Source organism: Tursiops truncatus, chromosome 3, assembly GCF_011762595.2.
Source record: "Tursiops truncatus isolate mTurTru1 chromosome 3, mTurTru1.mat.Y, whole genome shotgun sequence".
Classification (NCBI taxonomy): domain Eukaryota; kingdom Metazoa; phylum Chordata; class Mammalia; order Artiodactyla; family Delphinidae; genus Tursiops; species Tursiops truncatus.
In genome coordinates, this window is record NC_047036.1 from 27,702,871 (window position 1) to 27,727,892 (window position 25,022).

The 25,022-nt window shown below is 42.7% G+C and overlaps 1 protein-coding gene across 1 annotated transcript in view; it reads right to left on the reverse strand.

The window, feature by feature from the left end:
* ADAMTS12 (ADAM metallopeptidase with thrombospondin type 1 motif 12) overlaps positions 1-25,022 on the reverse strand; it is a 374,445-nt gene that overhangs the window by 141,554 nt on the left and 207,869 nt on the right. Inside the window, exons 4-7 of the mRNA XM_033852779.2 lie at positions 22,294-22,490; positions 21,254-21,337; positions 7,597-7,721; positions 3,592-3,741 (exon numbers count right to left, since the gene is read on the reverse strand). Coding sequence (XP_033708670.1) covers positions 3,592-3,741; positions 7,597-7,721; positions 21,254-21,337; positions 22,294-22,490 — 556 coding nt within the window. The remainder of the gene's footprint in view (positions 1-3,591; positions 3,742-7,596; positions 7,722-21,253; positions 21,338-22,293; positions 22,491-25,022) is intronic.

Here is a 25,022-nt window from a genome sequence, read left to right on the forward strand (position 1 = left end):
TCACTAAAGCATTCCCCCTACAGTTTTATCACTCCTCTGTGCTCCCATCCAACAAAAGAAAAGCAGTGCTGCTAAACAAAGGTCCCTCTGGACATGTCTACTTTCTCTAAATGGGGGCAGCACTCCTGTCACATGGGATCAGTGGGTCAATGAATAATGAGAGAGAAGGAAAGCACATGGGGTCAAAGGGATGGAAGGTGTTTCCAGGAAGCTACTTTCCAGCAGGCGGGATGAACCTCAAGAGCAGCTTGGAGTAAGGAGCCTACTACAGTCTGAAACAACTAACTGGGCTGTTGGATTAGCCTGCTTTACTACATCTTTGTTTTGTAATTCCTGTTAGATGGGTTTATGAAATTATAGACATGAAACAGTAAGCTAACTCACTGCCTGGGTTTCAGGGTATCACTTGGTGAGACATTCCCTGCCTTTTACTGTTTATTTTATGGTGGAGCAGAACCAGCAGAGAACAAGAATCATCAAAGTATGAATGTGAGCTTTTCTAACGCATTCAGAAAATATCAATTTGGTATATGCAACAAGCAAAGCTCTATAAATGAAATAAATGGAATATCACAATCCAGAAGAGTGGGATATATTGGGTGGATATTGCATTTTAAGTGTTCATCTCTATCGTGATATTTTCATTACTTAAAGGAAAAGGATGCTACATCTCAGAGAGACATTTTAAATTTCCTGCTGGAATTCCATCTTCATTTTTGGTAACTCACCCAATAAGGGATGAGAGCTTAGGTACGGATGATGGATGTAATCCAGGCTTCTCATAAACGGAATTTTAAATTTTCTCAGAATAAAAATCAAACTATTTATTTAGGCCATAGCACAAGTTAGTTAACTTCACTTTCTCTTTTGCATCCTACGCAATCAGTGATGAAACAACTACGTTTTCAAGAACAATGGGGTATCTTTGTCATTGAACTATAATGAGTATCTTCTTAGGATCGTAGCTTATTGTGTTTTTCTTTTTCTGGGCAGCTTCAGGCCATTTCATTGATCTGCCCAGGGTTTCTCAGTTTGGTTCACAGCTAGTTAGAACTTTACACCTAAAGAAGGAACTAAATATCTCAGACGCATCTTTAGCTATGAACAAGTTTCTCAGGACACTCCAAGACACTCCTAATGTCTTCTTCAGTTTTGTGTCTTACCAAAGCATTTTTTTCTATCACTCAAACTCAGGGTTATATGTCTTCTTTCAACTTTGTCTTTCTTATCAGTGACCCAAAACTTTTTTTTTTTTTGCCATTTAGAAGACAGTGTTCTATTTAGGTCATCTGTATATGGCCCAAGGTCCTCTTTCAAAAATTAAACTTTTAATTTATTATATTTATATATTAATTTTATAATATTATATCATTATAGATTCAGATGCAAGTTGTAAGAAATAATACAAAGAGGTCCCATGTACCCTTTACCCACTTTCCCCTCATGGTAACATCTTGCAAAACTGTAATACAATATCACATCTAGGATACTGATGTTGATACAGTCAAGACAGAACATTTTTACCATCACAAGGATTCCTCACATTGCACTTTATAGCCACACTCACTTCTTTCCCTCCCCCATTCCCTCCTCAAACCCTGGTAGCCATTAATATGTTCTCTATTTAGATAATTTTGTTATTTCAATAATGCTGCGTAAATGGAATCTTACAGTATGTAACCTTTTGGGATTGGCTTTTTTCACTGAGCGTAATCGTTCAAAGATTCATCAAGGTCATTGCATGTATCAATAGTTGGTTCCTTTTTCTTGCTGAGTAGTATTCCATGGTATGGATCCAGCACATTTTATTTAACCATTCACCATATTGAGTTGAAACAACCCCTGGGTTTCTTCCAGTTTTGGGCTATTAAGACTAAGCCTCTATAAACATTCACGCAGAAACTAACACAACATTGTAAAGCAATTATACTCCAATAAAGATGTGCAAAAAAAAAATTCCTGTATAGGCTTTTTGGTATGAACATAAATCTTCATTTCTCCAGGATAAATGCCCAGGAGTACAATTGCTGGATCACATGGCAGTATTACCACTAGTTTACTTTTTAAAAACTGCCAAATTGAATTGAGTATATAAAGGATCCATTCTTGACACAAGTGGTGAGCATTTGAGAATGTCTTCTCCACTTTTCTTTAGCTTGGGCATCCCATTGCTGGGAATGTCTTGAGCAATCATTTCTCAGTTTGACCTAGTTATATTCACTTGATATTGCTTGGTCAGCAGATGCTGCTGATACCAATGACTTTATTGGAAGTTACAAGGGACAGTCCTTCCACATATCAGGATTGAGGATGCCTATACGTTTGCACATACTAATAATTTTCATTTTGCCAACTTATTATCAACACGCCAACAACTATGGCCTGGTCTTTTCAAGACCTAGCATTCTGTCCTCAATCATTATTTAATCATAAGCAAGTCCCTTAACCTCTTTGTATTTGAATTTTTGATAATTAAGGATACTAGAGTATATCACATTTATCTCCCAGGGCTTTTTGGTAAGGATCAAAGAAATCACAGTACCTAATTCAACCTACTCATTTCAGAGATAAGGAAATAAGCACAAAGAGGTGAAGGGAATTCTCTAAGGTCATAATACTGGTTGGGAAAATCCAGAATAAGCTCTAAGCCGATACTCTGGTTTTGTACTTCAGGTAAAAGTATTTTGAAAAGTTCCAATATTATATGAGAAAAATGGTGCGGAAGCTCAGGCCAGAGAGGCTGGGCCTTGAATAATCCAGTGAACAGGGCTATTCCTAAACAGGCAGGGGTATAGTTGAGCCATTTATAATGACTCCCCACTCTGAGCTTCCAATCAGTGTGCTGTTCTCTTATTTGTGGTTAATACATACACCAATAAATTATGAATAAGCTAAGATCTTTCCTCCATGGGAACTTCTGATACCTAGAGAATCCAGAATCCTCATTATTCCTTTATTCAACCTTTCTGAAACCTGCCTTCAGTCAATTCACCTAATCAAATTCACACATTTGTGTGACAACTTGGACCTTCTGTTAACTGGTGTTTGTCTGTCTTCCAAGTTTATAGCAGTTTTCCAGTTTTTCTTTATTCAGTGTTCTCCTTTAATACATATAAGTAAAATGGGACTAACAATAGTATCTACTTCATAATGTTGTTGAGAGGATTCAGTGACACAATGCAAAGCATCTGGCATAAAATGTTAAGGTTTATGAGTTTTTAGTGATATTAACAATATTACAGTTTCATAAGAACTAAATAGGGATTGTTATTCCTGAATTAATCAATTAAGTTAAAGCTTGTCTCCTTGTTTCTGCTTGCTTCATTCTAACTCAGAGAATTGCAGTGGCCTCTTTAATTCTGTGATGTCGATGGTACAAGGGGTCAGAGCAGAGAAGACAGTGGAATCTTTGTCATGTGTGATTCCCCATTCCCCCCTTTACAGATGAGGAAGCAGAGAGTTAAGAGGGTGATTCTCAAGCCACAATGCAATCAGATTCTCCTGACACCCTGTTTAAGTTTCCCTCCATTCCCTCTACTGATGCTGATGCATGAACATGAGGAAGACATCTCAGTTTCCTTGGCCCTTTACCTGTGTCCAAGCTCATGGGCAATTGTGAAAGCCAAGGGGAGTCCAGAATCTTCATTGATGTTACAACTCCGGTGAGGCTGGCACATTCCCGACAGGTGGGACAGACCCAGAGTCTCACAGGGGCGATTGACACCAGCACAGATGTCTTTTCTGAAAGTAAAGAACAGAGATGAGGAGGTACACAAAGAAACATCTAGGAAAAAAAAAAACCCTCCTGGAAAATATCTGGGTATTAATTCACATTCAATATGGTCTGTAAAGCATGATTAAAATTGTTTTAATAGTCCATACGAATGAGGGAGCAATTTTGAATTCACTAGAATTATTCTGATTTCACCACTTGATGACTGAATCTCACTAACACCTGAAAAAGGTAGGAAACTATGGCAAATGTTCTACTTTGAGTTGTTTTTGCTCTTAATCTCAGGAGACCAAATTATATTATTTGACCCATAAGGGAAGGATTTGACTGAAAACTGGAATTAATTTGAACTTTTAAATAGGGAAGGGAGAACCATCAGTGGCTGAGGTTTTTTCAGACATGAAAACACCTTTTTGGTTGTTCTGAGGTCTGTCATCAAAACTCATCTGAGAATTTTTAGTCATTCATGAAAAAGGGAATTGGTGCAATCAACCCATCCAGAGATCAAATTAATGGTCTCTCCAGTTCCACCACCCTAACAATACTGCATATGGGAGGGGATGGACACACAAACACTCCTAGAATCTTACAAAATACTAGTTACAGCTTTTAAATATAAAAATGTGCTCCCATATCCTAGAAGGGCTCATTTCAATCAGTGACAAGAGTTTTGAAGAGTCATTAATTAGTCATATGGTTTTCTTTAGTTCAAGAAGTCTTCGCCAAGAAAGACTAGCACAAACGCCAACAGGGTTCTGAGCTTTAGCTGGTTGCAGACCTTCAGATCATGGGGTTTGTGTGGGTGTGATTTCTGGCAATAAATGGTCTGCTTTTTGTGTCCATTGGGCCATAGAAAAGGTTCAGGCTCTGAGAACCCCCATAAGTTCTCAGTTCTCCAAGAGGCAATGGCTGGGACAATGGAACAGGAGAAAGCAACTGTCATCTCCCAGCATGCGCAGCAGACGTGAATCCGCACCCCTACTAGCAGTGGTAGTTCCGTGTTGGAGAGCTAGATTGGATCATATAGCCCAAGCACTTCAAATAATTTCTGAGTCTGTGGGAGGACTGACCAAACGCTTTTCCACCCCTACTGCTAGATTTACTTTTTATTATTTCATTAAAAAAAAAAATCTAGGTCTGCATGGAGCTGCTGGGAAAAGATGGATGATGCTTTTTGGTAATCTACCAACTTTCTGAAAGTATAGGAAGTTGGGTCCCTTAAATAACTGCTCATTGAGTGCCTATTATGTATCCAGCACTAAAGAAGATAAAAGCAGGTAACAAAAGGATTGTAAGATAGGGGTGGTCTTGCAGGCAAAGAGCTCCAGGAGGAGATCAGCTCCACCTCCACCATGCACTGAGGATAGTAAAAGAGAAAACACGCCTTGGCATGCAGCCACCAGCCCCATTTCACAAGGCATGTTCACACCAAAACCACCTTCTACTGAATGCACCTCTATAGCGAGCTCTGTTGAAGTGGATCTCAGCGTAGTCCTCCAGAAGCAAGTTCAGTCTTATACTTCCCTCTCTTCCTGAGCCTACCTATTTCTTCAGAGCAGAGGTTCTCAACAGGGGTTGACTTTTGTTCCCCGCAGCCTCCTAGGGAACATCTGGCAACGTCTGGAGACAATTTCAGCTGTCACAACTTCGAGGAGGGTGCTACTGCCATCTCATGGATAGAGGCCAGGGATACTGTGTTTTGTTTTGTTTTTTTCTGATATTTATTTATTTTTGGCTACGTTGGGTCTTAGCTGTAGCATGCAGGATCTTTTCTTGTGGCCCGTGGGGTTCTCTCTAGCTGTGGTGCGTGGGCTCCCGAGTGCGTGGGGTCTGTAGCTGTGGCACACAGGCTTAGTGGCCCCGTGGCGTGTGGGATCTTAGTTCCCAGACCAGGGATCGAACCCACGTCCCCTGCATTGGAAGGTGGATTCTTAACCACTGGACCACCAGGGAAGCCCCCAGGGATACTGTTAAATACACTTCAATGCACAGCCCCTCACAGCAAAGAATTAGCCAACCCAAAATGTCAATGGTGTTGATATTGAGAAATCCTGCTTCAGAACTTGAAATTCTCTCTACTCTCTAGGAGTTGGTGAGGTTCATCAAAGCTTGAAACCTGACCCCTGTTCTAAGGAAGAAAAATTATCACAGTAAGAAAAAAAGGAGAACAGATCCTTCGTATTCTTACTGAGTAATAGTACGGCTATTGGGGTCAAGCTACCTGGATTTAAGTCTCTACTGTACCTGTTAAAAGCAGTGAGATTTTGGGCAAGTGACATAATTAAGCCTCAGTTTCTCCATCTGTACAATAGGAATGATTGACAGTAATGAACTACCAGGGTTGTTGTGGGGATTAAATGGAATGATGATTGTTCTAACAGATGTAGCATAGGGCCTGGCCCGTGTCAAATACTCCCTAAAGGCCAACTATCATTAACTCACTGATTTATGCATGTGCGAATGAGAGGAGAAACTATTTCTGCTTTCAGGGAAAGAAAGGAGACGGTGCTGAGACACAGCTGCCAGGTGGCCGATGCTGGTCCCATGATCCAGGGTTCTTCCCTACAGCCAGGTCCTGCCTAGACCGAAGTCTTCCCCTGGCCACTTGCCTGGGTCCTCATGTTCCCTGGCTGCCTGCTGGCTCCCCAAAGCCTCTGTGCTTACATTCTACACCCACACCAACCTATTTCCCAGGGGAGCTATGATCAACCCAGGTGTCATAAGACCTAATGAACCTAACGTAATAGGTTTATGCCACGGACTTATTTTGGAACGTATTTGCATTCAACCGAAGTTTTGATACTATCACTCAAAAGAGTGATTCTAATGATTGGAATTTTGGGTCAGGGTAAGGCAGAAATTTGGATAGGGTGGGGGCTGATCATCATCCCTTGTACATAACCTATGCACTGGGATAACCCTGTCAAAGGGACAGATGACAAGCCAAGGTGTTCAGGGGCAGCCTGTCCTCCCCAGGGACAACAAACAGACACCCAGGGCCTTTCCGCTCATGAGGGTCTCTTCAGCTGGAGGGCCAGGCTGAAAGGCCTCTTCCACTACACATCTCTGGATTTCAGGTTGTGTCTGAATGTGCATAGGAGTGCCCAGTGAAAACTTACTTTCCCCCCATTAAGAGCTTCATTTGTCCAGATTAAAATAGTGTCTGTTACATAGTAGGTACTCAAAAAATATTTAATGAATCAATGAGCAAACATATCATTCCAAGAGCCTAGGCTGATCAGGTAAATTCACTAGCTTTTCACAGCTATGAGTCCTAGAAGGTCTGACGGTTCTTCTTTAGCACCATAGGGTCACTCTGTAGTCAGAACAAATAGTATCTTCATGAGGGTAAAAGGGAGAAAGGTGCAAGCAAACCACTCTGCCTATTCAGGGGAGGACCTTCTCCCCATATTCTGTCTTCAACATCAGTCAGAGATGGGTTACAAGGAGGACTGATTTCTGTAGAGATAGCTGCAGCTTTCTAAATTGGAGGAAATTTTTAAAAAGAAAATTAAAGGATGAGAAATTCCATGGTTAAGAGTTAAAGGAGCCTTTAATGAGGATCTGCTAACAAGCTTCCTGATTGTTTATAGAGCTGCACTGAAAAGCCAGTTTTAAAGATGAAATCATCACTGGGATAGGAAAGAGCAGATGCAGTTTATTAACACAGAGAGCTGTGCACATTGAGCAAGTTTGCTGACTGCTCCCTTACTGGTATGGGAGTCAGGAAGTGTCTAGTTGATAGACGCTGCCTTTTAAATGACAAGAGCAGCAAAGAGCAGAAGAATCTCATGAGGTTGAATACCTGGCATCCCTTTCACCTGCCAGCCCTCCCTGCCTTGCAGCCCCTGGTTCTGGGGTACCTGGTGAGAAGGACGGCCACATCATGATGGGCAGGGTTGAGGTCACTCTTGGGATTGATGCTCTTCTGCCACTTACAGAAGCTGGACAGTGTCTTCTCTGCATGGTGAACTATTTTCAATCCTTGCTGGAGAAAGAAGAGGAAGAGATTGGCATGGGTGATTTTTCTGGTCAGAGCCCATCATTTTAGTCTTCAGAAGCAGCTAGGTGAGATGAGCTCTGGGTGGGTGTCCCAGACATCTGGCAAGAATTCAGGGAGGCCAATGTACTCCTCTGGGCCAACCCCCTTCTCTAAACACTATCATTCCCATGACTTCCACTAAAAGAACGCAAAGGGGAGCACTGCAGGATAGAAATTATTACTGGAACAAGTAGCTCTTGAAGAAAAACTAAAAATATATTAGCAAAGACCAAGATCTGTTTGAAGTTCTATTTCTACTGGTTCTCTTCTTCCTAAGCCAATACAATTCCAAAGAGACATTTTTATTTCTAATGCAAAATGAGTAGATTTTCAACAAAAAGCATCTTCCTTTCATGAGGTATCCTGCAAGGATGTACTGGATGTTTCCTTGCCCATGGTTTCCATCTTGGTTTGACATCTGTGGGTAAAGGGCAGAGGGTGACATAATCTCTCCAGGCTTTTAACCAGTTAGGATCATTGATTGTCTGACAACAATTAGGATGCTGAGGTAGATGCCCCAGCCTGCAACTTCAAGGGCTCCCGAGTCTTATCTAGCTGGCCCGCAGTTACTATTGGAGATGGAAGGAGAGGGCTTGTTCCAAATTAACTGGATGAACACTTGTCAAATGGGAGAGAAGAAAAAAGGGATAATCAGCCCTAGAAGGGCTTCAGTTTAATTTGAATTTCTAAAGGAGAAATTCCTTTCCCTTGCCTCATTTCTTCGGGATCTCTATATAGTGCCATCTCTTAAACAGGGTGGATTCTACGTGGAGAATGACTACCTCCCTTGGCTCACTCCAATCCAAGTCTATTACTCTGGGCTCGGCCCAAGATCTTCAGGGCTGTCTCTACATCAAACTATGAGCTTGCTTCTCTATATTCTGTATTTTGCTAAGGCCCACACCCAAATCCAACAGAGGTACTTGCTTGTCAGAGGTACTCCCAGGTCCCCTCACCCATGCTAATTGACTACCATAGATCACCTTCCCTTCATGAAAACACAGACAGGTGGCTCATCGCTCATAAAAACTCACTGAACTCCCTAGTGTAAAGAATTTAAATAAAAGCAACAGACTTCATTATTTAACAATTCTCATCATTATAGCATCCATTATAGGGTATACGGTGGTGGAGGGAGAGAGGTTCTGGGGACTAGCTGCGCACAGGTAAGTCAGTCTCCTATTCAACTAGTCAAACTGTAGTTAGAACAGGAACCCTACTGGAACAAACATCCCACACCCACCATAAGGAACTGGCTAGGTGGCATGAATTACGAATGGAGGAAAGAAAAGGAGTGAGGGTGGAGGGTAGAAGGATGGGAAAGGAGAAAAGGAAGGAAAGAAACATTTCTTGATCATTTATTTACTTATGTGCCAGATATTTTCACATAAATTCTCTAATTTAGTTTCATCTTCTCAGCGTTACTTGTAAAGAAAGCATTGTTATTTTCATTTTATAGTAAGAGGAAGTTAAACCTCAGAGAAGTGAAGAACTAGCTGAAGGTCACTCAGGTCAGTTACTGAATCAAAGACTATGAGAACAGGGGCTCCTTGATGAAGCTGTACTTCTAATCGGTGACCAGCCTCATTAGAAAGGTGCCTTACTTCCCCTTCAGACAAGAAGGCAAGTTATCAGACAAAACATTAGCTATGATTAGATTGCTTTGAGGTTTGTTTTAAACCCTACATTTGTTTGTTTGTTTATTTTGGGGGGAGGAAGTCTCTGAAAGAATACTCATTAATTTAAAAATCATGCCATTTTGCATTGTTCCAAAGAAAATGAAAGTGGTATAAATCTAACAAAACATGTACGGGATCTGTATCTGGAAAATTACAAAATTCTGAGGAATGACATGAGTCTTGATCTAAACTTCACACCTTATACAAAAATTATCTCAAGATGTATCACAGACTGAAATGTAAAATATAAAACTTTCGAAAAAAATCGTAGGGGAAAGTCTTGGGTCCCTAGGGAAAGAGTTCAGAGACTGGATACTAATCAGATGATCCAGAAAAGGAAAAACTGAAAAATTGGACCTCATCAAAATGAAAAACTTGTGCTGTGAGAGAAACTTGTGAAGAGAATGAAAAGATGAGCTACAGAATGGGAGAAAGTATTTGTAAGCCATATAGCTGTCAAAGGACTTGGCTCTAGAAAATCTAAAGATCTCTCAAAACTCAACAGTAAAAGAACAATGAGAAAACAGGCAAAAGACATGAAGAGACATTTCACTGAAGGGGATATACAGATGGCGAATAAGCACAACAAAAAGATGTTGAACCTCATTAGCCGTCAGAGAACTGCAAATTAAAACCACACTGAGATATCACTACCTGCCTATCAGAATGACTAAAATTTTAAAAAGTGACAGCATCCAAACAATGGTAAGGATGTGGTAAAATTGGGTCACTCGTACACTGCTGGTGAGAACGTAAAATGGTATAGCCGCTATGGAAAACAGTCTGAAGTTTCTTAAAAAACTAAACATGCAACTACCATATGACCCAGCAAGTACATTCCTGGACATTTGTCCCAGAGAAATGAAGACTTATGCTCACACAAAAGCCTGTAGTGGAATGTTTATAGCAGCTTCATGCATGATAGCAGAAAACTGGAAACAACCCAAATGTCCCTCAATGAGTGAATGGCTAAATAAACTGTTATATACCATGGAATGCTACTTAGGACCAAAAAGGAACAAACTCTCCATATACACAACTTGAACGGATCTCAAGGGAATTACACTGAATGAAAACAATCCAATCTCAAGAGGTTATATACTATATGATTCCATTTATATAACATTCTTGAAATGACAAAATTATAGAGACGTAGAACAGATTAGTGCTTTCCAGGAGTTAGGTCGGTAGACAGAAGGGAGGTACAAAAGGGTAGCATGAGGGATCTTTGTAATGGAACTGTTCTGTGCTGTGGCAAATGTTCCAGAAATCTATACATGTTAAAATTGCATAGAACTAACTGTGAATACACACACACACACACACACACACACACACACACACACACACACTCACACATCAATTAGTGCTTGTAAAACTGGTGAAATCTGAATAAGGTAGGTGGTTTGTATGAATATCAATTTACTGGTTCTAATGTTGTACCAAAGTTATAGGAGATGTTACCACTGGGGGAAACTGGGCGAAGGGTATATGGGATCTCTCTGTACTACTTCTTGCAACTGCATGTGAATCTACAATTACCTCAAAAAAAAAATTTAATACATTAAAAATGATAACTGATCTGAATCAAGGCTAGAGGGTTGCAATAGAAGGTCTTATAAAGCAGGGGTCCCCAACCCCCGGGCCGTGGGCCGGTACCAGTCCGCGGCCTGTTAGGAGTTGGGCCGCACAGCAGGAGGTGCGCAGCAGGCAAGCAAACAAGTGAAGCTTCATCTGCCGCTCCCCATCGCTCACGTCACCGCCTGAAACCCCTGCGCCCTGATCGCTAGCATTACCATCTGAACCATCCCTCCTGCCGCCGTCAGTGGAAAAATTGACTTCCACGGAACAGGTCCCTGGTGCCAAAAAGGTTGGGGACCGCTGTTATAAAGCACTTTTCAGTATGAGTCTATGTGGGTTACTAATTAAATACGTGTGAGTTCCCAGAGTTTTGAATCAAAGGGAACCTATAATCTTTCAGATGGGTTACAATGGGTAGGAAGAGCCCACACATCACAGACACACATAATCACACACCCACACACCCTCTCTGAGGTTCAGTTAAGTTCCCTATTTAAATAGCCATGAATGTAAAAGCTTGTTAGAGCCAAGGTGGCCACACAGGCAGAAGCAGATGGAGCCCCTCTCGAAATGTCCTCCTGTGGCTCACAGTCCCTGGAGGGGGCACACAGCTCAAGGTGGGATATTGCCAGACTGGAAAAAATCCATTTTTTCCTTCAATATTGTCCTTTTTTTTTTTTAACATCTTTATTGGAGTATAATTGCTTTACAATGGTGTGTTAGTTTCTGCTTTATAACAAAGTGAATCAGCTATACATATACATATATCCCCATATCCCCTCCCTCTTGCATCTCCCTCTCTCCCACCCTCCCTATCCCACCCCTCTAGCTGGTCACAAACCACAGAGCTGATCTCCCTGTGCTATACTGTCCTTTTATACACTGGCTGGACTCACGATTTTGGAAGAACTTACATACCAATCCACATGTGTCTGTTTGAGGAAAAGTGAATGTTTACAAACATCCACTGTCCCTGGATTCTGAGCCAAATTCAGTGTCAGCAAGGACATATCTTCACCATCACGGGGAAAGCAGTCATCTTCCAGATGCCGCAGCATAAATTCTGCCTCCAATTTTCCCATCGTTACTACGAGCCCATTTCCCTGAAGGATCTTGGGAACAATAAACCCAATCCTCTCATTGAAACAATGAGGAAATTCAGGCCAGAGAGGGAAGTAATTCAGCAGGTTTTGGCAGAGCAAGGTTGTGATGCAAGGTATGCAGCTACTAATCCAGGAATGGTGGTTTCCAAACTATTGAAGACTTCTCTAAACCTTCTGTTTGAATAACTGCAAAGAATTATCAATTCACCTATCAATGGTTATCGTTTATTTATCTCCCCCACCTCACACTCCCACCACCAGGAAGGAAACAAACACAGGCAGAGACCCTCTCCTTCCAAGATCCCCAGCTCTCCTTCCTCGTTTTACTCTCTGGCCACTTCTTGGGCTCCTTTATGGGCTCTTCTGCCCTGCTTTTGGCTCATTGCTAGTTCACTCTCAATCACAGTTGTATTTTGGGAAATCACCTATACACTATTAACTCTCAAATCTCATTCCAAACCTCTCCTGGAGTTCAAGCTCATGTACCCAAATCTCTTGATGGACACCCCCTTCCAGATGGCACCAGAGGTACCCACAGCTCAGCAACCCTGAAATCCTTTCTCTCCACGTTAACCTGCTATTCTTCCTGCATCCTCTTAGTTACAGGAACCACCATCAGTGTCCTCCTGCTGGTCTCTCCTTTCTCCTTATTCAGCATCTCAATCTGTCATGATGTGCTGCTAACTTTACCTCCTCTCCATCTTTACTCCCAACTGCCCTAGCTCAAACCCTCATCATTTTATGCCTGGATTAATTCTTACAGCATCTCTTAACCGTTTTCCTTCTTTCTTCTCTTTAAATCTATCCTCCCAGGACTTCCCTGGTGGTCCAGTGGTAAAGAATCCGCCTTCCAATGCAGGGGATGTGGGTTCGATCCCTGGTCAGGAAACTAAGATCTCACATGTCGCGGGGCAACTAAGCCCGTGCACCACAACTACTGAGCTCGTGTGCCTCAACGAGATAGCCCGCATGCCACAAACTACAGAGCCCACGCACCCTGGAGCCTGTGCGCCACAACTAGAGAGAGAAAACCAACATGCCACAACTAGGGAGAAGCCCACACACCACAACGAAGAGCCCACACCACAATGAAAAAACCTGTATGCCTCAACGGAGACCCTGTGTGCTGCAACTAAGACCCGATGCAGCCAAAAAAATAAATAAATAAATAAAATAAAAAATTAGATAAATCTATCCTCCTTGCCATTGCCAAGTTAATCTAGCCAAAATCAAAGTCTGCTCATATCACCATGTAAGACTCAAGACCCTTTAAAGTCTAACCTCCAGGAAGCCCTCCCTTCAGTTTCAACCTCATAGTTTATGTTCCAGCAACATTCAAACTGCCTGTATCACCATTTCCCCCAGGCCCACGCACACGTTATTTTTCTCCTTACTTTCTTCTGGCTGCTTGCTCTGCCTAGAACACCTCCTTTCTCTCATCATTTACTCCCTTTAACTTACTCAGCATCCATTAATTCTTTAAGATTCAACTGGGGCATTTCCAAGGAGCATTCCCTGCCCCCAATCTGGAGTAGTTTCCTACAAATACATCTTGTGCATCTTGGTTCACAGCACTTGCTGCACTAGGTTAAAATGTTAAAACTGTGTGATGTTATTCTCAGAGCTTTCTGAGAATCTGTTCCCGGTTTATAACCCTCAGTTTAGCTCAAATAAAATTCCCTTTTTTTAATCTTCTTAACTTGATAGTTAATTGAATTTTCATTGACATGAGAAAAAAAAATATTGGCCCAAAGTCTACCCCCAAATCTTGCTTGCTTTCTCCCTGTTGCCTCTGTCAGTTCCTCTTACAGACAAAGCAAGTGTAATTAACTGAGTTGCTGGTCATTTGTAGCTGGGTGCCTTGCCCTTGTGCAGAACTTTCATCTACAGTATGTGGCATTTAACACAAGTTCAGTGCTTACTGCTTGTCTGCTAGATGTCGTGACTCTTCCAGGAAGTCTGAATTAAGCACCACTTTTTTCAGCCTCCTCAGCCTTTTTATCTCCAAGTCTCATAAGAGGTTAAGTCCAACACTTTCTCAGTTTCTTGAATGTACTTGATCCCAGGAGCCTTGGTTAGTGTTATTAGCTACACCTCAACACCATGCAGCCCTCAGCACACACAAGATACAGAGGAACTTTGGAGAGATCACACTGGCACACAATGATAAGGGGAGACTTGTACAGTACCAAACATTTCCTATAAAGCATCCTCGTCATTATTCGAGCTTGTCAAAACAAACCCCCATCCAGACAAATTTTTTTCATATTTCCTTTGAAAACAAAAATAGATTTCCCTTTTTGTTCTTTCATCATTTTTTTCTCACTCATTTTCGAAAACAAGTCCAATTCACTTCCCACTTCCCCTTTCCTATTTATTTGAGTATGTGACCTGATTGGACAGGGAGGTGACCTAGAGGAAATCAGTGGTGGCTCGCAGAAAGAGTCCCAAATGGGAGAGAGAAGATGATCTTGCAAGAACATGGCTTTTATTATAAATTGTTCTCTTTGTAAGCTCTCTCTTTACAATGAAAAAAAAAATCATTTATTGATTTCCTTGAGAATTTGTGATTCAACGCACAATCTGATCATGCTCTGCTAGCCAGGCTTAGGTTCCTGGAAGAAAGAGAACAGGCAGAGAAGGGAAAAGCAGTAAAGTGGAATAACTCATCTGATGATCAAAGGAAGAGATACTTGATTTTTAAAAAAATTAATTTATTTATTTTTGGCTGCACTGTGTCTTCGTGTCTGAGCGTGGGCTTTCTCTAGTTGCAGCGAGCGGGGGCTACTCTTTGTCGTGGTGCGCGGGCTTCTCATTGCAGTGGCTTCTCTTGTTGCGGAGCACGGGCTCTAGGCGTGCAGGCTCAGTAGTTGTGGCGCAAGAGCTTAGTTGCTCCGCGGCACGTGGGATCTTCCCAGACCAGGGCTCGAACCCGTGTCCCCTGCATTGGCAGGAGGATTCTTAACCACTGCGCCACCAGGGAAGCCCGAGATACTTGATTTTTTAAAAAAGTGATGAATGTACAAATTCATTTACCTTATTTTTGACATTTATCTTGAAAAAGCAGCAGTTCTATAGGTTATAACAGACCCACAAATCACCCTGGGGGCAGGGAGGTCACCAGTCTGAACTGCCGGAGTTAACAGGCTTTTAACCCCAGAGGCTCACAGAAGTGAACCCAACACTAAATCACTCTGAGACCAAGAGCGAAATCCTCTGTGAAAAGTCATCTCCCTCCCGTCTGTCAGCTCTACTGCAGCTCCTTCAAGCCAGCCTGACACCCGCAGGCTCTACCCCTCAATGGCACAGCGACCTGGGGCCCATCTGGCTGGCGTCATCCCAACTCGCTCCCATCCCAGTTTTGTCTCCATCCTGTTCTTAAAAGAAGTCTCCAACTTCTTATGATTCTAATCTTCTCCTTTAGGTTTTTTGTTTTCTGTCAAGGACTTTGGTACAGTTTCCTCATCTGTGAAATGAGTATTATAGTAACAAGTTTCCAGGGTTGTTGTGGGACCTGATGATGATGACAATGATAAGAATAAGAATGATACTGACAAGTAACACTGATGGAGTGGTTTCTACAAGCCAGATACGAGGCTGACTATTACATGAATGAACACGTTTGATTCTCATAGCAACCCTAGGAAGTAAATATTTACCAAATGAAGAAATGGAGACACAGATAAGTAACCTACCAAAGGTTACATGACTAGAAAGAGGGGGGACTGACTATAGACCTGTGCTCACTACAATGTTAACTGCTCACAAGAGTAGGAGGGAAGGGAGCAATCCTATCCGTAACCCCAGCCCAAAAGTAGAGCAGGGAGGCCATTGAATGAGTCGGTCTAAAGTGGAAAGGGCTAAAGGTTAAGTTCGTGTGCGAGTCCTTGAGGGAGGATGGAAGTTCAAAGGATAGGACTAGGGTCATAAAGTGGAAATGAGAATTTGATTTAGGGCTGGATGGAGGCAGGATAGGACAGAGAGCAAGCTGGCTCATCTCTGAAGCCACTCTGATTGCTTGGCCCCTGATGTCTTTTTTTTTTTTTTTAACTTTTAAAAACTTTTTTATTATGGAAAATTTCAAACATATACAAAAGTGGAAGGAGTAGTGTAATAAATCCCCATGAATCCATCAGTTAGCTTCAAAAATGATCAACACATGGCCAATCTCATCTCACCATGATGTCTTAATATGCTAGACAAATCTTTCCAGCTCATGGTTTTGTGTACCTGAGTTTCCACTGGTCCAAAATGTGACCCTCTATTCTTTGAGACGTCTCCAGGATGCTCCCAAATTAGTATTGCATCCGACTAATTTATTCTCAAAATGTGATGAAATTCCCCAGTGGTTTTTTACATGGCAGTAACTGAGAAACAGCATAGAGAAACTGTATTTTATGTATGTAGGTTAATCACCAAGTCTCTGGAACCCACCACAGAAAATGAAGTCCAAAATGCTGTTAGCTGTCAGGTATGACTTTGAATAAGAAAGATGAGAGCCATAGAAATTCACTGATGGAAGAGACCTACCTCAGTGTTCCCCACCTCATGTCACTTCCCATAGAGTCTCAGAGCCATCTCTCTAATGCCTTTCTCTCCATTTCATCTCTCAGTTTGGAATCAACCAGAGACTCCCACAGGATTAGATCCAAACCCCTTTATGGGGCCACAGGCTTGTCATGACTTGGCCACTTATCTTCACCCACTGACTGCTGGCCTCACTCATTCACTCTTTCTCTTATCTGTTATATACCAGTAGGGCTAAGTGGCAAGCAACACCAGACCCAACCTTTGCCAGACCCAGTCTTACACACTAATGGAGGAAAGTGTGGCAGGCAAATAGATGTAAAGTTACAATTCGGATATGTGCTATGAAGGAGAAATGCAGTATTGTGGGAGTATATAATAAAATATTACTGGGCATGGACATCAGGGAAGGCTTCCCCAGCCAGGAGACACTTGAGCTGAGATCTGAAGGATGAAGGTGTTAACTAAGTGAAGTCAAAAAGGAAGACAGTCCAGGCAACAACAAGACCAGCAGCAGGAGAAAGCATGATAAGTAGAAGACTATCACTCTATCTCAAGAGCAAGGAGGGCATAGTAAGTGATTAGAGAGGGAATCAGAGAAACACTGGATTGCTTTAAACCAGGGATGGGCTTTGGAAAGGGGTGTCAGGAGGGTAGAGATAATCAGATTACCATTTAGAGATCATCCTGGCTGCAATGAGAAAACAAGATCAAAAGGAATCCAAGCAGACCAGAAAGTACATACAACTATAGCCCAGGAAAGAGATAACTGTATCTTGAATTCAAGTGATGTAAATGAGACGGTCAGAGAAAACTGTCAGTACATGATGATGGGCTGGATACGGGGTGGAGGGGGGAGAAGGAGGTGTCATGGATGCCTTCTGGGTCTTTGGCTCCTACAACAGGAAGGATGATGATGTCACACACAGAGACAGGTAACACTGGAACAAGACCAGGTGTGAACGGAGGTGGGCAGGTTTCGATCAGCTGTTTTCTCTCCTGCCTCCGACAAAATCTCATTGTTTCCTTTTTTCACAGCAAGGTTTCTGAGCCTCCCATTTTATGGTTCATGATCAGTGGTGTGTTCACAGCCCCTCACAGATAAATGGTCTAGCATATATGCATGCTTAGTGCTTAGTTGAAGCACTAAGGCTATTGTCCCTACTTCTAGGTTCCCCTTCCTGGGATGTCCTTCCTCACTGGTTAATATCTTCTCGTCCTCTAAAACCCAGCATAGACAACCAAGTATCCTTCCTTATCCCAGGTACTCTTTTTCTTTTCTTTGTATTAATGACAAGCTCAATTTGAAATTTTCTATTCTGTGCCTTTGTGCAGGAGATGCTAAGCTCCTCACAATCAGAAATACGACGTTGATTCATATTTGTACCCTCACCAGCTAGCACAGCATGAGACATAGAGTTGACGTACCACAACGTGCTTCTCATTTACAGATGAAGAAAAAAGGAGGGATGCAGCAATGATGTGACTTTCTCAGAGTTACCTACGGGATGATGATAGAGTCAGGACTCGAACTCAGGTCTCCTTGCTCAAGAGCAGTCACCTCCCAGTACCTCACACTGTACTTCCTGCCTGTGGCTGCTACCCTGATGTAAGTTAAGGGCTGGAATCATTGCTGTTTGCTGTTGATGGGGCTGCTCATTAGTCCAAGATGTGAAGAATAGTTAGAGCCATGATCTGGGAATCAAGAAAATGAGAATTGTGAATTGCAACTCTCCAATGAGCTGGCCGTTCTGTTGTCAAATTATGAACCTTGTACCCCTTGGAGATTCTATAAAAGCTTGAATGAGGAAGATATTTGGCAAGTGGGAGAAAGGAAGCCGTGGATTTTTGCAGCAAATCATTTGTGTCTCATGGCACTTGCGAAATGAGGAAGGGAAGAAGAAAAACAATGTAACTGTGGTGGGGTCAGAGAGGTAATGGCCAATCCAATTCTTTCAAAGGATTCCACTGGAAGCAAGACTTTGGCGGCATTGTTTCCTGGAATGAAGAGCTACAGAGTTAAAAGGGGCCCAAAATCCACAGAAGCCACATGTTGAGCTCCCACTAGTGCTGCTGTTGAAACTGCAGAGGGTAAAGGTTTTTCCTTCCCACACCCAGAAGAACCTTCCTTTTTTCCCCCTGTAGCTAAGCATGCATATATGCTAGGCCATTATACAGTAGTGATAATTTGTCTTCCAAGGTATCCAGGTATAATTTTCAAAAAGTTAAAAACATAATTCTCAGACATATATAGTGAGCACATGTTCAAGATATATTTAACTCACTAATAAGGAGACAGGCAAGATGGCAAAGCTGGTTCAAAGGCAGATACATGAAACTGATGCAACTATAGTCAGTTTAAAAAAAAAAAAAAGAATGCTGGCCTAAGACTGCTACATTAGATACAAAATTACATAATGTTCCACAGACCAATAAAACCATAGTCTTTGGAGTTATCTTCTTGCTGGACACAAATCATTTCCATCTCTACTGTCCAAAACCCATTTGTACTCTATCAGTTTCCTGCATGTTAACACCTAACTTTACCATGTCTAGACCCTAATCAATCATGAATAATAATCAAACAAAGTTACATTCCCATAGAGTGAGATAGGTCATGTTAGACACTGAAAGGACACATAGTTTTTGTTTTGCCTGGTTTCTAAGTTTTGGGTAAATTTTCTTAACAAAAGGTTTACAGGAAGGGAAATAATATATCCATGAGTATTCCAAGATACCCAAAGTATATCTTGAGTGACTAAGGGAAATAGCGATGGTAGAGGGGAGAAGAAGGAAAAAGGATCAGGCTCCAGAGATCGTTGTTTTAAAATCTTCTGCCTGGAGGCTTCTCCTCCGAAAGCAATCAACCCTGCCCTGAGCATTTTGACCTCAGATCTCTTGCTGATGAAGATTTGAACGATGCCCTTCTTCACATATCTCAGCTGCTGGCTAAGTGCTATAGATTGCAAAGTCATTTCATCAGGTTGGCTGGTTCAGTCATTCACTAAATTTTACTTCATTCATTTATTTATTCATTCATTCATGGCCAGGCACTGTGTTCAGTGCTGGAGACAAAGCCAAGGATAAAGGGACATAGTTACCACTCTCATGGAATTCACATTCTGATGGTGGCTGAGATAAATAAGAAAAGAGAAAACAAATACACAGACTGTTAATGAATTGCAAGAGTGGTATCAGTAAAGGAAGTAAATCACTTTCTGTGATGGAGAACAGTTAAGTGGGACCAGCTTTGGGTAGGCTGGTCATTGAGACCTCTCTGAAGAGGCAGCATTTCAACAGAGGCCTGAGAGGTGAGAAGGTGTCAGCCACTGAGCAGAGCCAGGGCAGGAGTGCTTCAGGCACTGGGAACCTCAAGTGCATAGGCCATGAGGCTGATGGGGGCCTTGCGTGTTCTGGAACCTATCTGAAGTCCAGTGCGGGGGTGGGCAAAGTGGGGGGATGTGGGGTAAGCGAGGCAGAGAGTGACACAAGGAAAAAATGGAAAGGTGGACGGAGGCTAGACCATGAATGTCTCTGCAGGACGCAGTAAGAAATGCTGAATTTGTTCTAAAAACAACATAAATCCATTAAATAGTTTTGCTCAGTGGAGCAACTCAATTTGTATCTAAAATTGCCATTCTAACTGCTACGCAGAGATTGGATTAGGGTGCTGGGGGTGTCAGGGAAGGCTTAAAATAGGAAGAGCATTTGGGATCTCACTGTGGTAGTCTAGGCAGAATATGATAAAAGCCATAAACCAACACAATGACTGTGGACATGATGAACAGGGGGTGATTTTGAGATGCAATTTGAAGGTAGGAGCGCGGTGGGCCTTGCTGTGGAACGTGGAAGATAAGAAAGGAGGGAAGCAAGAGTGACTCCCAGGCTTATGTAACAGTGCACAATAGCGCCGTTTAGTGAGATGGGTAAGATGGAGGGTAGGGGAAGGGTGGAAGGCAGGGCTGAGATGATTCGGGCAGGGAGTAATCAAGAATTCCACTTTGGACTAAGTTTCCAAGTTCAAGTGGAGTAGAACACATCCAGGTTGAGATGTCAAATAAGCAACTGGATGTAAGTCTGGAGCTCAAGTAGGAGGTCTGGGCTTGAGGTATCAGTTGAGTCTCAGCATACACATGACCTCTAAGTCTCTGAGAAGAGATAGAATCCCCAAGTAAAATTGCAGAGAGACAAGCGGGCCCAGATCCGAGAGACATGTATTACTATGCAAGAGGTAAATAAACGGTGTAAAAGGTTCAGTATTTCCATGTTTCTCCTAACTTTTATTTGAATCACCCAGCCATAACATGATTTAGTCTGTTTCCACTGTGGAACATTCTTAGTCACGGCTGTCAGTCTGATTTGTGAGTTACTAGATACAAAGACCGTCAGGTGATTTCAAGTCTGTACATCTTGGAAACGTTCTCTATCTCCCACTTGACATCCCTGATTTCCCAAGAAAATAACACGGATGGGCTTCCAAACATCTTTCTGGTACCCTCTTTCTTGTCCATCCACAGCTCTTCTGAAGGAAGCAGGTAGGGAGTGTGAAGAGCCAGGTCACAAGACCGGTGGGGAAACTATTCCTTACCTCTTCTTCTTCAAGTAGAATGAGCCGAACCACAACGATGTGAATTGCATTGCCAATGCTTGGGTTATGGAACAACCCGGTGACCTAGAGTCAGAAACGGAAAACCGTTAGGCTCACATGAACGGGGAACAGATAAATGCTGGAGGAGGGGAAGAAACAGAACTGTAATGTAGTTGAAATAATTCCTTATCTTATAGATCAGGAATTTTTGGTGGAGTGCAAAGATGAGCGAGATACGGCCACGTGGGAAAGCAGGAAGCATTACAAGGCAAAACGGAAGCTTCAAACTAGGGGTCCTTAACTTTATTCCAATTCTAGCTCCAACTACCTTGAAGAAATCATGTTCTAGTTCTTTGTCTCAGTTTCCTCATTTGTGAACTGATATAAATCAGCGAGGAAAAAATCATACTAAAATGATTGAGTCACTTGATAAGTAACTAGTAGAAAATGTACATGATACATTATAAGTTTTCCTAGGATACATGTTTTTAAGAGAAAGAATAATTTGTCCTTAATTATCTAGGCATGGAATATATTTATAAATATAAATACAAATATATATATATATATATATATATATATATATATTAAAAGGACCAGGGAATTCCCTGGCAGTCCAGTGGTTAGGACTCTGCACTTTCAGGGCCAAGGGCCCGGTTTAATCCCTGGTTGGGGCACTAAGATGCTGCAAGCTGTGCAGCCAAAAAAAAAAAAAATTAAAAAATAAAGGGGGCTTCCTTGGTGGCGCAGTGGTTGAGAGTCTGCCTGCCGATGCAGGTGACACGGGTTCGTGCCCCGGTCCGGGAAGATCCCACATGCCGCGGAGCGGCTGGGCCCGTGAGCCATGGCCGCTGAGCCTGCGTGTCCGGAGCCTGTGCTCCGCAACGGGAGAGGCCACAACAGTGAGAGGCCCGCGTACCGCAAAAAAAAAAAAAAAAAAAAAAAAAAGGGATCAAAAGAAGGTCTCTTATTTGGGGGATGGAGCACCTCTAGTGGTATCTATTCACCAGCTGCCCCTGTCCCCACGTGGTCTGACGTACCATGTTCATGATGGTGAGGATATAGGACTCCACATTCTCGCTCCCATGGTACTCAATCATCTTCGTGTCGGCCACCACCAGTGTCTCCACCCACCTCTCCTTGCTGATGGAACGCCGAGAGAGGCTTCTGCCTGGCAGCTTGCTCCTCTCCCACTTCTCTCGCTGTAGCTCTTGCTTCTGGGAGGTGCCAAGACTGTCTAAACATTAACCAGAAGATAGGGGGTTCATTCTCTATCTCTCTCACATATTACTCACTTATGTTTATAAAGATGCAAGGCTGTAAGTTTAAGTTATATTTAATAATGCATGAATACAACGTTCTTATCTATTTGACTGGAATGGAAGAAGAGATCAGTTTAAATGAATATGACCCAGATAAGTGAAATTGGAATATGACAGGGAGGTTCAAATATACTGCTCTGAAATAATTATTACCTGTTTCATTAAATAGGTCCCTCATTAAAAAGATATTATAATCAAGAATGGGAACTTTCTTCTCCTTCTCCAGCTCCTTCTCCTCTAAATTATTCAGGGCTTACTGAACGCAAGGCAGGGTACTAGACTTTAAAATGCTAAGTTGCAGGACTTCCCTGGTGGTCCAGTGGTTAGGACTCCACACCCTCAGTGCAGGGGGCCTGGGTTCCATCCCTGGTCAGGGAACTAGATCCCACATGCTGCAATTGAAGATCCTGCATGCGGCAACGAAGATCCCACGTGCCTCAACTAAGACCCAGTGCAGCCAAATAAATAAATATATATATTTTTAAAAGCCAAGTTGTTTATCCTCATGAACATCTGAGGTGCCTACTGCTATCTCCATCTTGCAAATGCGGAAACTGATGCTCAAAGTGGCTGGTTAAATAACTCCCCAAAGTCACACAGCCCATAACATCCATGGAAGATCCAGGATTTTCTATGCCCTAAAATCACGCCTTTTCATATACACCACACTGCCTCCTACAGAGTAAATATGCATAAAACTGCAGAAATGTAAGCTGGAAAAGCTGCATGTGGTTCAGGATATCCTACTTCACGAAGGTATTTTTAAAAAGCTGGAAAAGATCTAGCAAAGCACAGTGAAACTCTCAAGGTGACTCATAGGTTTAAGTATGGAAAAGACAATATATGAGGATCATAGTCTGGAAGGCAAAACCCAGAAGAGGCTATAGAATCATGAAGAGAATTAGAATCATTCTCAAACTCCCAGAAGTTTGAGAAGCACCTCCTTGAAACCTGAAAGAGGTCTATTTAAAACCAAAATAAGAATAAAGTGCTACTTCACACATTGGGAAGTTTAACCCAAGTGGTGGTCAAGTCTAAAAGGTTTCAGTGGGCTCAGAATGGTTTAGAGAGTTGACAAAAGATCAATTTACCAAAAGAGTAAATAAGGAAAGGAGCCTGGGCTGATGGAGAAGCAGTCTCAGTCTTTGAAGATTTCTATCAGGAAGACAGCCACACACCTGCTACCTACTCTCATCGGCACCCTGGACCGCTGGCCAGGGCAGAACAGGAGAGCAGAACAGCAAAGCTCACACCCCCTTCCTCCTCTCTGGTGATGGCCACTCAGCCTCAGCTTGAATACTTCCGGTGCTGGGGGCACGCACCAACTCACAGTTCCCTCCTGTAGTGAGCTGGAACCTCCTCCCTGGCATTTCCACTTATTAGTCTGGTCCTGTTCTTCCGAGCCATCTAGAACCACACCTCCTCCTGAGGCCCTGCCTCAGACATGGAATAGGGACAACTAAAACCATATCCGCTCCTTTCCCCACAGTGCTCTCTGGATTGTAGAGCTGATTACACTGGTTTACTATGTAACCCATCCTGGTTCCTCAGTTTTGCCTTATATGTGAAGTTAGAACACACTACACTGAGTAATATTTACAAAAGAAATAACACATGACCATAGGGCTAAATAAATTCAAATTCTATTATTGTGAGTTTTCCTTGAAAATAATAAAGCTGTACTTTGATATGAGACTTTTGAAAAATAATTCAGGATTGCAGAAACCTTAGGGGGAAGTGCTGTGAAGACTTACAAACGGGGAGACGGTTAACCCCTCATCTGCGGTAGAACAACTTTCTATCTTCCTTCTCCCCTTACTTTGCATGGATAAGTATGACTTCCCTAAGGACTCTCCAGAGAGTTGACTGATGGTTTCTAACTCTGAACCCCTACTGACCTCCTGTCTCTCACCCTTTCATCTCTTTTTGAAGCTCATGGGAACATTTTCAAACTACAACCTGTTTCTAAATCTTTCTGCACAAGCCAGGGAACCAGCCACCCTGAGCTCAGGTGGGGTCTGTGCTTCTGGGAGTGGTGTCAGAAGACTGGGCCAAGTAGAGGAACCTTACCAACATGGGTGAGGTGCAATCTCCTTCTCTCGGTCTCCTGTCTTTGCCGTGTGGGGATGGGTCTCCTCCAAGGTGCAAGGATGCTCAGTGCTCTCCACGAGCTCACCTACCTGGGCAACCCAGTGCCCTCACAAAGCCCTTGGTCACACGGTCCCCTCCTCTCCCTTGGCTCCACAGGCTCTGCATCCCTTCCCTGGGTGCTGGCCCCCTCGTATAGCCCTCAGCTCACTGCAGTTGGCAGACACCGTGCAGTATGCAGCCCTTTCATTAAAGAGAACCCTGTGCTCCAGGCTGCAGCCTTGGATCCCTGGCTGGCTGTGGTTCCCCCCTCCCACCTCCTCAGGCCCAAATGTGTCTAAGGTCTGGCAGGAGGCCGG